The 14,011-nt window shown below is 44.4% G+C and overlaps 2 protein-coding genes across 2 annotated transcripts in view; one reads left to right on the top strand and one right to left on the bottom strand.

Moving 5' to 3' along the window:
• RPL7A (ribosomal protein L7a) overlaps nucleotides 1-14,011 on the bottom strand; it is a 475,634-nt gene that overhangs the window by 192,372 nt on the left and 269,251 nt on the right. The window lies entirely within an intron of this gene.
• The window catches only part of ZDHHC15 (zDHHC palmitoyltransferase 15), a 91,198-nt gene continuing 85,022 nt past the window's right edge, over nucleotides 7,836-14,011 (top strand). Inside the window, exons 1-2 of the mRNA XM_082264644.1 lie at nucleotides 7,836-8,030; nucleotides 12,162-12,188. Coding sequence (XP_082120770.1) covers nucleotides 7,847-8,030; nucleotides 12,162-12,188 — 211 coding nt within the window. The 5' untranslated portion in view covers nucleotides 7,836-7,846. The remainder of the gene's footprint in view (nucleotides 8,031-12,161; nucleotides 12,189-14,011) is intronic.

Below are 14,011 nucleotides of genomic sequence, written 5' to 3'. Positions count from 1 at the left end.
CCGTTCCTATAATACCTCACAAACGCATTATTGGAGTTGTCCGTTCCTTGAAGGAAGAGGTTTTGCATGGTATAAGTTTGGATTCACCCCCACCACAACTAAATACTGATGCAGAAGGCTTCCTCTACTACAACGACAAACTTTACATACCACCTACCATACGCACCAAGATCTTGGAATTATCGCATGATGTGCCTATGGCAGGACATATGGGTATGACAAAGACTCTTAATCTGATTACCAGGCAATTCTGGTGGCCTGACATGAAAACATCTATACAAAAATTCGTCTCTTCATGCAATGTCTGTGCCAGGTCCAAAATTGACACTACGAGACCATCCGGTCTACTATGCAGTCTACCAATACCCCAAACTCCATGGGAAGTTGTGTCCTTGGACTTTATAGTGGAATTGCCTCATTCCAAAGGATTTAATACCATCTTAGTGTCAGTGGACCATCTGACAAAAATGGCACATTTCATTGCTATTCGCAGACTACCTTCGTCCAAACAAACGGCAGAACTCCTGATGAAACATGTCTTTAAGTTACATGGTATCCCAAAAACTCTTCTGTCTGACCGTGGATCACAATTTATTTCCAAGTTCTGGCAAGAACTATGTCACATACTACGGATCTATGTTATCAGGATCTCTCTGAGGTTTTTCTTGAGAAAAATGCTCAAGCACTACCTCCCCATCGAGACTATGATTGTAGCATTGATCTACTCCCAAATAGCAAATTGCCGTTCGGTCATGTTTATCCTCTTTCACAGGATGAACTTTCCCATCTCAAAGACTATTTGGATGAGAATTTGAAGAAAGGTTTTATTAGACCTTCCACTTCTTCCACAGCAGCAGGACTCTTTTTTGTCCGCAATAAGGACTCAAGTCTCAGGCCTATCATCGACTATAGGCAATTGAATGCTATTACAATAAAAGATCGCTATCCTCTACCGCTTATCCCTGAGCTCATTGAGCAGGTGCGTGGAGCTACCTATTTTTCAAAATTGGACCTGAAAGGAGCATACAATCTCATTCGAATCCGTGCTGGACACGAGTGGAAGACTGCATTCAGAACCAGATACGGATTGTTCGAATATCTTGTAATGCCATTCGGGCTATGCAACGCCCCTGCAGTTTTTCAACGATTTATAAACGATATTTTCAGAGACTTACTAGATGTCTGTGTTGTGGTATATCTGGACGATATACTTATATATTCACGATCCCTGTCTGAACACATAAGACATGTAAGACTAGTATTATCGAGATTGCTTGCACACAACCTTTATGTGAAACTGAAAAAATGCTTGTTTCATAAAGAAGAGGTACTGTTTCTAGGCTACATCATATCCAAAACAGGAATCGAGATGGACATGAGTAAGGTATCCTGCATTCAGGATTGGCCTACACCAACCACACGCAAGGCGCTACAGCGATTCCTTGGATTTTCGAATTTCTACAGGAAGTTCATCAGAAACTTCTCTGCCATTGTGAGACCCCTCACACAGCTCACTAGCATTAAAAAAACATTCAAATGGTCAGATGAAGCAAATAAAGCTTTTCACCTGTTAAAGACAAGGTTTACTTCTGCTCCCATATTACGCCATCCAGACCCATCCCTCCAATACATTCTGGAAGTAGATGCGTCAAACATGGCAGTAGGAGCAATACTCTCCCAACGACCAACTCACACTTCACCACTTCATCCAGTCGCATTTTTTCTAAATCCCTAAGCAGTCCAGAGATAAATTACCCCGTGGGTGAAAAGGAACTGCTTGCTATAAAATTGGCTCTGGAGAATTGGCGACATCTACTCGAAGGCACCCAATTACCAATACTTATATACACGGACCATAAAAATCTCCAATATCTTCAGACTAACAAAACTCTCTCTCACCGACAGGTACGATGGTCACTATTCTTTCTAAGGTTTAACTTCCTAGTGACCTACACACCTGCAGATAAGAACAAAAAGGCGGATGCACTATCACGACTAACTGAAGAAAACTACTTCGAAATCCCTTCCGTTCCTATAATACCTCACAAACGCATTATTGGAGTTGTCCGTTCCTTGAAGGAAGAGGTTTTGCATGGTATAAGTTTGGATTCACCCCCACCACAACTAAATACTGATGCAGAAGGCTTCCTCTACTACAACGACAAACTTTACATACCACCTACCATACGCACCAAGATCTTGGAATTATCGCATGATGTGCCTATGGCAGGACATATGGGTATGACAAAGACTCTTAATCTGATTACCAGGCAATTCTGGTGGCCTGACATGAAAACATCTATACAAAAATTCGTCTCTTCATGCAATGTCTGTGCCAGGTCCAAAATTGACACTACGAGACCATCCGGTCTACTATGCAGTCTACCAATACCCCAAACTCCATGGGAAGTTGTGTCCTTGGACTTTATAGTGGAATTACCTCCTTCCAAAGGATTTAATACCATCTTAGTGTCAGTGGACCATCTGACAAAAATGGCACATTTCATTGCTATTCGCAGACTACCTTCGTCCAAACAAACGGCAGAACTCCTGATGAAACATGTCTTTAAGTTACATGGTATCCCAAAAACTCTTCTGTCTGACCGTGGATCACAATTTATTTCCAAGTTCTGGCAAGAACTATGTCACATACTACGGATCGAGCGGAAGCTCACTTCTCCTTACCTTCCGCAGACCAACGGACAGACTGAAAGAGTCAACCAATGCATCGAGCAATATTTACGTTGTTACACTTCTTACCAACAGGATGATTGGGTGGATCTTCTCCCTCTGGCAGAATTTGCCTACAACAAAGCAAACCCACAGTACGACCAAGCAGAGTCCGTTCTACTTGAACTATGGGTTTCATCCCTCTATTCTTCCACCACGCATCCTTCCTTCAAATAACCCAGTAGCTTCAGACTATCTTACCCAAATAAAGGACTCTCTGGGTTTGCTTAATACTACCATTGCGCACGCTCATAGTCAACAAAAGAAGTACTATGATCTTCGCAGAAGACCTTCTCCTCAGTACGCTATCGGGGACCTCGTTTGGCTCTCAACAAAAAATTTAAGACTGAAAATCCCTAGCAAAAAGCTTGGACCTCTGTTCTTGGGACCTTTCCCAATCAAGAAACTTATTGGAAAAGCTGCAGTACAGCTTACATTGCCAATAGACCTCAAAATACATCCCATTTTCCATGTGTCGCTACTGAAGCCCCATGTTCCTGACCAAGGAATAAGGCCTACTATCCCACCTCCTCCTCCTGTACAAGTTGAAGGTGGAGAAGAATATGAGATAAAAGAGATTCTGGATTCTCGTATCCACAGAGGAAGACTTCAGTACTTGGTTCGATGGAAGAACTATGGGCCCCAAGACGACACCTGGCTAAACACCTCTGACATACATGCCTCTAGATTAATCCACAATTTTCATGCGAAGTACCCAGACAAACCAGCTCCAGAGGCCTTCAGGAGCCGGCCTTAAGGGGGGGGGTACTGTAATGTTCTGGTACCTTTGGGTACCCTAATTACTCTTTCATAAGTGTATGCGCCCCACCATTCTCTTTTGGTAAGGTGCGCATACACCTTTAAGACTGATGCTGTCATCACTGAGCGCCGGACTGGATGGCTATTTAGATCGCCGGCTCTCACTCACATGTGTTCGTTCAAACTGCTTTGTGCCTTGATGCTAACCTGTCTTGAAGCTCTCATGCTTGCAAGCATACCTCGCTGTCGGAACCACGCTGCGCTGATCCCTGTATCCCGCTACCGGATCATCCGCTCTTGCCGAACCTCTCCTCTGCTACATTGCTATTAGTGATAAGTACCCCACAAGGGAAACCTCTATAACCTTCATACTAAAGCTTACACTATCTAGCTCTGCATACTAAGGACTATTACTACATCTGCATTATCTAAGATTGCTAGCTCTTGAGCCTACTACCACCTGTTCTTGCACTGGGTTGATCTCTCTTGTATGTCCACCTGCTACTCTGTCATCTGCTACCATACATGATTGCTAAACCTATCTGCATCCCATCTGCTACTATCTTACTTTCAAGAACATTTCCTTTCAAGTGTCTGTCATCTACCATCTCTACCCAACCTGTCTCTTCAGTGCCTATCATCACTGTGTTACTATATACATAAGTCACTCTAGGAAACATCTTATTGAGTGTGTGTATTTAGTTGCTGAATTGAGATCATCCACACATGATGAGTCATTGGGAGTTGGGATTGGTGTCTCAGCGTTTCTCTACATGACTACTGAAGTGGAATATTTCTGCAGCTGAAAATCCACATCATACATAAAACGCAGGAGCGTTACAGCAATCAGGTCTAACTGAACCTGCAATTGTGCATTCCTGGCTTTCTTCAATTCAGTAGTTTTCCAGATAAGGTGTCCCTGCATGACACATTTCTGGCTTTCCCACAGAATAAGTGGGGAGGAGTTTGGGGTGGGATTATCCAAAAACCCTGGGAGAGACAGATAGAAAGTTCTGACCTCAATGAGCCTCCCTGAATCAGGGAGTCATTCAACTTCAGTACCACACTCAAAATTATTTGAATTCTAGTCACAGTTTTGGATATGTCAGGGAGAAGGGAAAGAAAGACCAGAAGGCAGGGCCGCTGATAGGGGGGACCCTTAGTCCTCTTGTAGGGGGCCCCAACAGCATTGGGAATCAGTGCAGTTGTACAGGGGGGCAATTACAGAAGGAAGCCCTACGCCACTCGTTGCAGCAGCTGAAAGCCTGTCTTTCCCACTCCTGCCAGCTTTCAGCTGCTGCAGGGAGAGACACAGGGCATCATTCCTGTAATTGCTTCTCCAACACCGATCCCCCCTCCCTGTTCTGCCTGCTCCTGATCCCCCCCCCTTGTGCCCCCCTTTCACTGTGCCACCCCCCCCCCCCCACACTGTAGGCTTCCATATCCTATAAAAAAAATAACAAATTGTTAAAAAAAAATTACACGTAATAAAAAACTTGTAAAATAAAATAAGTGTAAACCTTTTTAAACTTTAAAAAAACAATTAAAGAGGGCTAATTCACACAGGTTCTCTGTTATGTTTGTGCTAATAATGATTTTAGTGTATTTTTTGTGAAAATATTGCCTGGGGGGGGGGGGCTGCCTGGGCTGCCTGGTAGACTGTACAGGGCCAGGTAGACTGTACAGGGCCCCCTGATTTCTAACAGCAGCCCTGCCAGAAGGTAATCATTTCTGGAGTATGTGTTATGTGGGACAGAATAGAGTTTGTAGTCATGAGTGTCTGGGTGGTGTACACATCAAATATCCACCAGATGAAGAGATTGTAGAGCTCTTTTGAGTTGTCGGAGATAGGGATCATAAAGGTGAATGAATGATCTGGAGGTATCCAACAGGGGATCCAAAGCTACATTAAAGAGGAGTTTTAGTCTGGGCAAGAAAAATAAAAGTTAGCAGCTACAAATACTGAAGCTGCTGACATTTATTATAAGGACACTTACCTGTCCAGGGATCCAGTGCTGTCCTCATCCGGGCTAGTTCTTCACTAGCCTTCGGGTTCCCGGCGCTGGCATGCTAACTGAGGACAGCCGGCTATGCAGCTTTCGACTTCACAGCTGGCTGCCCACTGCGCATGCAAGAGCCATTCCATGCTCTGCTTTGTGATTGGTCCAGCAGTCTTCTGGGACCTTTGACTTGTCCCAGAAGACTGCGGGGAGGGAGGGGGAAAGGAGAGCTTTTGCTTGGATTGCCGAAGCAATTCAAGTGGAAATGAGAGCTGGTTCCTGTCAAAAGTAGGTACCCGCTCTCCCCCTCCCTCAAAGAAATATTAAAATAACATGCCAAATAGTGGAGAGGAGGAGGGGGAGGTCTTAAAGCTAAACTTCCCCTTTTGGGTATAGTTCCACTTTAAAATCTCCACCCACCTCTACAAAGGTCTAGAGGACATTAACGTATCGGGCGTGATTAGGAGGAGGTATAGGGTGGCCAGGGTGACCCTATGGTAGTGATGGCGAACCTTGGCACCCCAGATGTTTTGGAACTACTATTCCATGATGCTCAACTACACTGTAGAGCGCATGAGCATCATGTGAAATGTAGTTCCAAAACATCTGGGGTGCCAAGGTTCGCCATCACTGCCTATGGCCTTCTAGCTCTCCTTTTAAGAATAGGAACTGGCCATTGGGGTCAGCTTTCTGCCAATGAGCTTTCAGCCCACTGTCCGGGAAATCAGGACAGAAATTGTATATGCTCTATTATGTTTTCTTACTTGCTATATCTTTTTTATAACAAAGCAGGATTGTCCTTTAATGCAGGCATGTCCAACCTGCGGCCCGAAACCGCAGGCAATGCGGCCCACTGCCCCCTGACAATTTTTTTTTTTTTGCTTGGGAGGAAGGAAGGCGGGTAGGGGGCACGGCCACAGTGGCTTCCAACTAACTGTAGGCAGAGGCTGCCTCGGAAGGGATCATGCTCTAGTTGGGTTAAATTAGTGGCAGTGCGGGAAGGGCGAAGTGGCGTTTTATTACATATATACCTTAACTATAGTATATATTTTATATGCGGCCCGAGAAAATTTCTCTACACTCAATGTGGCCCAGAGAAGCCAAAAGGTTGGACACCCATGCTTTAACCGCTTGCCGACCGCCGCAAGTAGATATACTGCGGCGGTCAGCCCCTCACAGGCAAAGTGACGTATATATACGTTACTAGCCTGTGAGGCTCTGGGGAGTGAGCGCGTGTGACCAGCGGACCCGATGTCCGCCGCTCACTCTGCGATCGTTGGGGGAGAGGGAGAAAGGCAGGCGGCTAGTGTAAACAAGCTGCCTGTCATTCTCCCCTGTGTAGAAACAATGATCATACGGTTCTACTATGTAGGACCGTTGATCAGTGTTCCTACAGCTCAAGCCACAGCCAATCACAGTTAGAATCACACCCCTAGGGACACACACAGCCCCTCCCTCTCAAATAAAGTTAACCCCTTCACTACCAGTGTCATTTTGCAGTAACAGTGCATATGTATAGCACTGATTACTGCAGTAATGTCACTGGTAACCCCAAAAGTGTCAAAAATGTCAGTCAAGGGTCCGATCTGTCCGCCCCAATGTCGCAGTACCGCAAAAAAAATCGCAGATCGCCGCCATTACGCGTTAAAAAAAAAACAACAAAAATGACAAAAATGTTTCCCTTTGTTAGTAAACGCGATAACTTTTGCGCAAACCAATCAAAATACGCTTTTTGCGATTTATTTTACCAAACATATGTAGCATAAAACAAATTGGCCGATAATGTTAAAAAAATTTTGATTTTTACTTTTTTTTTTTGGGGAATTTCACATAAAAAAATGTGAAAAATATTGTTATTTTTGCAAAATTGACGCTCTTTTTTTGCTTATAGCGCGTGATCAAAAAATCGCACAGGTGATCAAATACCACCAAAAGAAAGCTCAAATTTGTTTAGGTACAGCGTCGCACGACCGCGCAATTGTCCGTTAAAGTCACGCAGTGCCAAATCGCAAAATACCCCCTGGTCTTTTAGCAGCCAAATCCTCTGGGGCTTAAGTGGTTAATGGATATGTTGTGAATGAGACCTTAAAAACTTGCTCAAATCGGGTGTGTAATTCACCTAAAAACTGCATATATCACCTGCCCACAGTAACCGTTTACATTCCTTTTTTTATTTCCAGATAATACATTTCCAGATAATAATAGATGAAACCTGATAGGTGACTAATTATGGACTAAGGAATATTTGCTCACCCCCACCCGTTACAAATCGGTGTAATATTACCTAGACGCCACCAGATGTCGCTACATTTAAAATCGAATAAGAGTCACATGCGCCTTATTTCCGAGTAAATCGAATGCCTATCAAAGGCCAGAGTAGACGACGGCTGATTTCACGGACCAGGATGCAGCCTGGCTGCGGAATGGCTCTGTCCAGGGGACTGAAGTGCTGCCAGCGAGTGCTAGCATGGGTGCCTGTAGTCATCATCTCCCTGGTCGTGCTTTGGTCGTATTACGCCTATGTGTGTGAGCTGTGCCTAGGTAAGCAGACAATGTCCTTAGCAGTGGTAATAGCCGGTGAGGTGCACTCCCTGCAGCCGGTGTAGGAGGAAGTGACATTTCCGCCTTCCTTCCATGTTAGGTGCTGCTGGGATTGCAGCCTTTGTGTGGAGGGGATGGATGAGCCCTGCCAGGGAGGTCCTCCTTCTCCTATCACTATGGTGTGTGCTCCATTCTGCATGGGGATAGGATGGAGGACTCTGCAGTCTCCTCAATGTGGATAGGACCCCCCCACATCCATCCATCCATCCATCCATCCACCTACCTACCTGCTCATTCATCCCTGCTGGTTGTGTATACACTGACTATCCACTTTCCTATATGAAAACAATTCATTTTTGCGGCGGCACAGTGGTGAAGTGGTTAGCACTTTCACCTACCAGCAAAACTGTTTGAATCCCAAACACGACACTACCTGCCTGGAGTTTGTATGTTCTCCCTGTGCCTGCGTAGGTTTCCTCCGGGTACTCCGGTTTCCTCCCACACTCCAAAGACATGCTGGTAGTTTAATTGGATCCTGCCTAAATTGGCCCCATTATGTGTATGTATGGATGTTAGTTAGGGCTTTAGATTGTAAGCTCCTTGAGGGTAGGGACTGATGTGAATGTATATGTAAATTGACAGCGCTATATAAGCACCTGAAATAAAGCTGAGCATACTCCGTCCAATCCCCTTTTTCAGGAGACCATACACAATTACAGCCTGTGCAATCTCCTGTAGATCTGCCAACAACTATGTAGTGCAAGGGCCTGCCTTACCTGAAACACATTTGGTTTGATTGTGAAGCTTTGGCCTAATATTTCATAGTTTTGGTAAATCTAAAGAATACTAATTGTACAATCTGATTGTATACATCGATCAGCCATAATCTAATGACCACCCACCATAACCTGTTGGGGTATGAACTTTACTTGACTTTTGAAGGTTTTGTGTGGTATCTGGTACCAACCCTGTTAACCACTTGCCGACCGCCGCACGACTATTTACTGCGGCGGTCAGCCCCTCGCAGGCAAAGCGACGTAGGTCTATGTCGCTAGCCTGTGAGGCTTCTAGGGAGCGAGCGCGCGCAGCCGGAGGCGCGGTCACGGACCCCCCCCCCCGCGCATGTGCCCGGCAGACCCGATCGTCCGTGACACCAGAAGAAAGGCAGGCGGCTGATGTAAACAAAGCCGCCTGTCATTCTTCCCTGTTTAAGAATGGAGATCACACGGTTCTACTTTGTAGGACCGTTGATCTCTGTTCTTACACCAGTAGCAATGTCCAATCACAGTTAGAAGCACGCCCCTAGGACACACTTAATGCCTCCCTCTCCAATAAAGTTAACCCCTTCACTGCCAGTGTCATTTTTACAGTAACCGTGCATATGTATAGCACTGATTACTGCAGTAATGTCACTGGTACCCCCAAAAATGTCAGTCAAGGGTCCGATCTGTCCGTTGCAATGTCGCAGTCCCGCAAAAAAAATCGCAGATCGCCGCCATTACTCGTTAAAAAAAAAAATGACAAAAATCTTTCCCTTTGTTAGTAAACGCGATAACTTTTGCGCAAACCAATCAAAATACGCTTTTTGCGATTTTTTTTTTTTTTTTTTTTTTTCAAACATATGTAGCATAAAACAAATTGGCCGAAAATGTTAAAAAATTTAGATTTTTACATTTTTTTTTTTTTTGGGGAATTTCATATAAAAAAATGTGAAAAATATTGTTATATTTGCAAAATTGACGCTGTTTTTTTGTTTATAGCGCATGATCAAAAAATCGCACAGGTGATCAAATACCACCAAAAGAAAGCTCTGTTTGTGGGGAAAAAAGGACGTCAAATTCGTTTAGGTACAGCATCGCACGACCGCGCAATTGTCCGTTTAAAGTCACGCAGTGCCGAAACGCAAAATAGGCCCTGGTCAGGAAGGGGGTAAAATCTTCCGGGGCTTAAGTGGTTAATAGCAGATCTTCTAGGTCAGGGATCCTCAAACTATGGCCCTCCAGCTGTTGCGGAACTACACGTCCCATGAGGCATTTTAAAACTCTGATATTCACAGACATGACTAGGCATTATGGGAATTGGAGGACCATAGTTTGAAGACCCCTGATCTAGGTCCTGTAAGTTGTAAGGTGGGGCTTCCGTGGATTAGACTTCTTTATCCAGCACATCTTACAGATGGTCAATTTGGATTGAGATTTGGAGGCCAAGTTTAACAGTTCAGACTATTCTTGGATTCATCAGACAAGGCCTCCTCCTTCCATTGCTCTGTAGTCCAGCTCTGATGCTCACTTGCCCCTTGTAGGCACTTTTGGCTGTAGACATGGGCCAGCATGGGCACCCTGACCAGTCTGTGGCTACACAGCCCCATACACGGCAAACTGTCATCATGTACTGTGTGTTCTGACACCTTTTTATAAGAGAGCATTCTTTTTCGCCAATTTGAATTCCAGGAGCTCTTTTATTGCGTTGCACTACACAGGCCAACCATGAGCCTTGGCCGCCTATGACCCTGTCACTGTTTTATTGGTATTCCTTCCTTGGACTACTTTTGGTAGGTACTGACTGGGAACACCCCAAAAGAGCTGCGTTTTTGGTGTTACTCTGATCCAGACATGTAGCCATTACAATGTGGCCCTCTTTAAAGTCATTTAAATCCTTAAGCTTGACCATTTTATTTTTTTTTCTGCTTTCAAAACATCGACTTCAGGGACAACACATTCACTTGCTGCCTAATCCATCCCACTCACTTTCAGATGTCATTGTAATTGGATAATAAATGGTATTCACTTTATATGCCAGTGGTCATAATGCTATGGCCGATTGGTGTAGTATAAGGATAGCTTTACTTTACTTTGTTTTTATCTCTGCTTCCTCTTAACCGGTTGCCGACCGCTGCAAGTACATATACTGCGGCAGTCAGCCCCGGCCAGGCAAAGTGACGTATGGGTACGTCACTAGCCTGGGAGCCAATAGCGGGCGGGCGTGCGCCGCCGGAGGCGTGCTCCTGCCTCGGCTCGTTCACGGACACCTCCGTGCGTGTGACCGGCAGACCCGATGCCCGCCGGTCACTCGCAATCGTCCGCTATGATGGGAGAAAGGCAGGCGGCTAATGTAAACAAAGCCGCCTGTCATTTTTCCCTGTGTAAAAGCACTGATCTATTGGTCCTGCTATGTAGGACCGTTGATCTGTGCTGTTACACACACAGCCACATCCCTGCACAGTTAGAAGCACGCCCCTAGGGACACACTTAATAAAGTTAACCCCTTCCCTGCCAGTGTCATTTTTACAGTAACAGTGCATATGTATAGCACTGATTAGTGTAGTAATGTCACTGGTAACCCCAAAAGTGTCAAAAATGTCAATCAAGGGTCTGATCTGTCCGCCGCAATGTCGCAGTCCCGCAAAAAAAAATCACAGATCGCCGCCATTACTCGTTAAAAAAAAAAAATGACAAAAATCTTTCCCTTAGTTAGTAAACGCAATAACTTTTGCGCAAACCAATCAAAATACGCTTATTGTGATTTTTTTTTTTTTTTTTTTTTTACCAAACATATGTAGCAGAAAACAAATTGGCCAAAAATTTAAAAAAAATTTTGATTTTTACATTTTTTTGGGGGGAATTTCATATAAAAAAATGTGAAAAATATTGTTATTTTTGCAAAATTGTCGCTCTTTTTTTGATTCTAGCGCATGATCAAAAAATCGCACAGGTGATCAAATACCACCAAAAGACCAAAAGAAAGCTCTGTTTGTGGGAAAAAAAGGACATCAAATTTGTTTTGGTACAGCGTCGCACGACCGTGCAATTGTCCGTTAGTCACGCAGTCCCGAATCGCAAAATACCCCCTGGTCAGGAAGGGGGTAAAATCTTCCGGGGCTTAAGTGGTTAAAGTGACAGAGTGAGGAAAACGCTAGCATAACGTAAGGGGGTTGCAGAATCCTGTAGAGGTAATCGGTGAGTTTGGATTTATTGCAGACTGCATAGCAGCTCAGTCACCAATGGCAGGATTGTGTGCAGTACAGATACCATTGGGGCTATATGTGCTATCAGCGCTGATTTCAGTTAATCTGTGTGATTGATTTGGCCTGTGTAAGTAAAACATTTTCTTTTTTTTCTTTTTTCCTTTTAGTGACTATAGAAAATGCTTTAGAAAAAGGTAAGTCTGTGTTAGTGTAAATATGTGTAAATCTGATGGTCCACACAGCTGGTCAGTTCAAATCTGCCTGTCAGTTTTTTGTCTGGTGGATTTGAACTGAAGCTCCATGTAAGTCTATGGGCAGGCAGATGTAAAAGAGCAAGCAGCCATTAACACCAGATTATCTCTGGGGCCATCTAAATCTGGAGGGGAAAAAACTAAAAAACAGAAAGTTCTGTAATGGATAGGGGTATTCAGATTCACGTACGCCTTCCCATAGATTAAATATGCGTCTGTTTTAATGTCTGGGTGGAAAAACCTGAATAGAGTTGCTGGCCAGAAAAGTGACATGTATCATTCTGCTCCAGTTCATAAGATCTGTTCATGGGTTTCCTGCTTATTGGAATGAACAGGGCCCATGTGAAAGGGGTCTAACACACTTTACTCACTGGTGAATTCAATGGACACTTTTATAGAAAAATAAAACGGATACAGATATATCATTCTGTACATCAGCCTTTTTTTACCAGGGTTCTGTGGAACTCGGGGCTCCTTTTGAGGTTGATGGGTGTTCCATGAGCAGGAAACAATCACCCACCTAGAATGACCACCAATGTAATAGGCACTTCTGCACTGACAACTAACATTAGACCACACTGCAATTTGTACTGTTTGCATTTTTCTGTTATTTATTTCATTTGAAGATAATTATTGAAAATACCTTTCTCTTACGTCCTCCACCAGTCGCCGCCCACTCAATACCCATTGGGTATTGACTTCCTCTCCACAGGAGTAGCTAGGCATAAGACTTTTTTAAAACAAAAGCATTTAACATAGACACACCCATGGGGGCTGTCCCACTGGTCAATACCCCCCTGCAGTAAGCCATCCCAACTCAGTTTGGTAGCATAGCAGTAAGTGTAGAAGAACCCCAAAAGAGGGGCGGCGACTGTCGGAGGACTCGGAGAAAGGAATTTTACGGTATTTTACAAAAATTCCATTTTCTCTCTATATAGCTTGGAAAAGTGTTAGAAGTTATCTGCCCAAGGTGTCAAATATCCTAGGTAGACCACCATATTTTTTTATTTGAGCCTTTTATTAACCCCTTCCCACGACTACGCATATATGCAGTCTTGCGGAAGTGGGTCTTTATCTTTTGGGCCACAAATATGTGTATCTTTGTGCTGGGAGCACAATGCTACTTGAGGCGCAAGTCTGATAGAATTCGCCTTGAAGTAGTACAGGAACTTTTTCTAAAGTCGGAGTGACTTGAGTAGTGCGAATTAAGACAGCTCTCATTGGCTAACCTGGGATTTCACATGTGACCTATGATAAATGCTTGAGGGTCCTTGCTCAGGCTGTCAAAGTCTGGTTAGTTGGATGCCGCTGAGCAGTGAGGGTCCAGGCTGAGGACCGGTCCGTCCAGACCCAAAGCATACTGCAGAACAGAAAAAGATAGTCTGACCGCCGCACACCTTACTTGGCCTGAGTGGTAAGCAAGTAAAAGAAGCCCCAACTTAATTCATCCAAACCACAGCTCCGACATGTTTCACCCTGCCCCCGGGGCTTAATCATGGATAAATCTTTGTGATTAGGCCCCGGGGGCGATGTGAAACATGTCGGAGCTGTGGTCTGGATGAATCAAGCTGAGGCTGCTTTTACTTGCTTACCACTCAGGCCGAGTAAGGGTATGGGTTGGCTGGGCTATCTTTTTCTGTTTTCCAATAGGATTTCACGTCATCGGACTTGGGGTCTCACAAGTTGGATCCCAAGACGCGGCAGTGTGAACCGAGCCTTAGTCACTAAGGGATTAACATATTGATCACAGTGATGTACCATGAGAT

Source organism: Pelophylax lessonae, assembly GCF_965119305.1.
Source record: "Pelophylax lessonae genome assembly, chromosome: 7".
Lineage (NCBI taxonomy): Eukaryota > Metazoa > Chordata > Amphibia > Anura > Ranidae > Pelophylax > Pelophylax lessonae.
The sequence above is the reverse complement of the archived record's forward strand: the minus strand, read 5'-3'. Positions and strand labels throughout refer to the sequence as shown.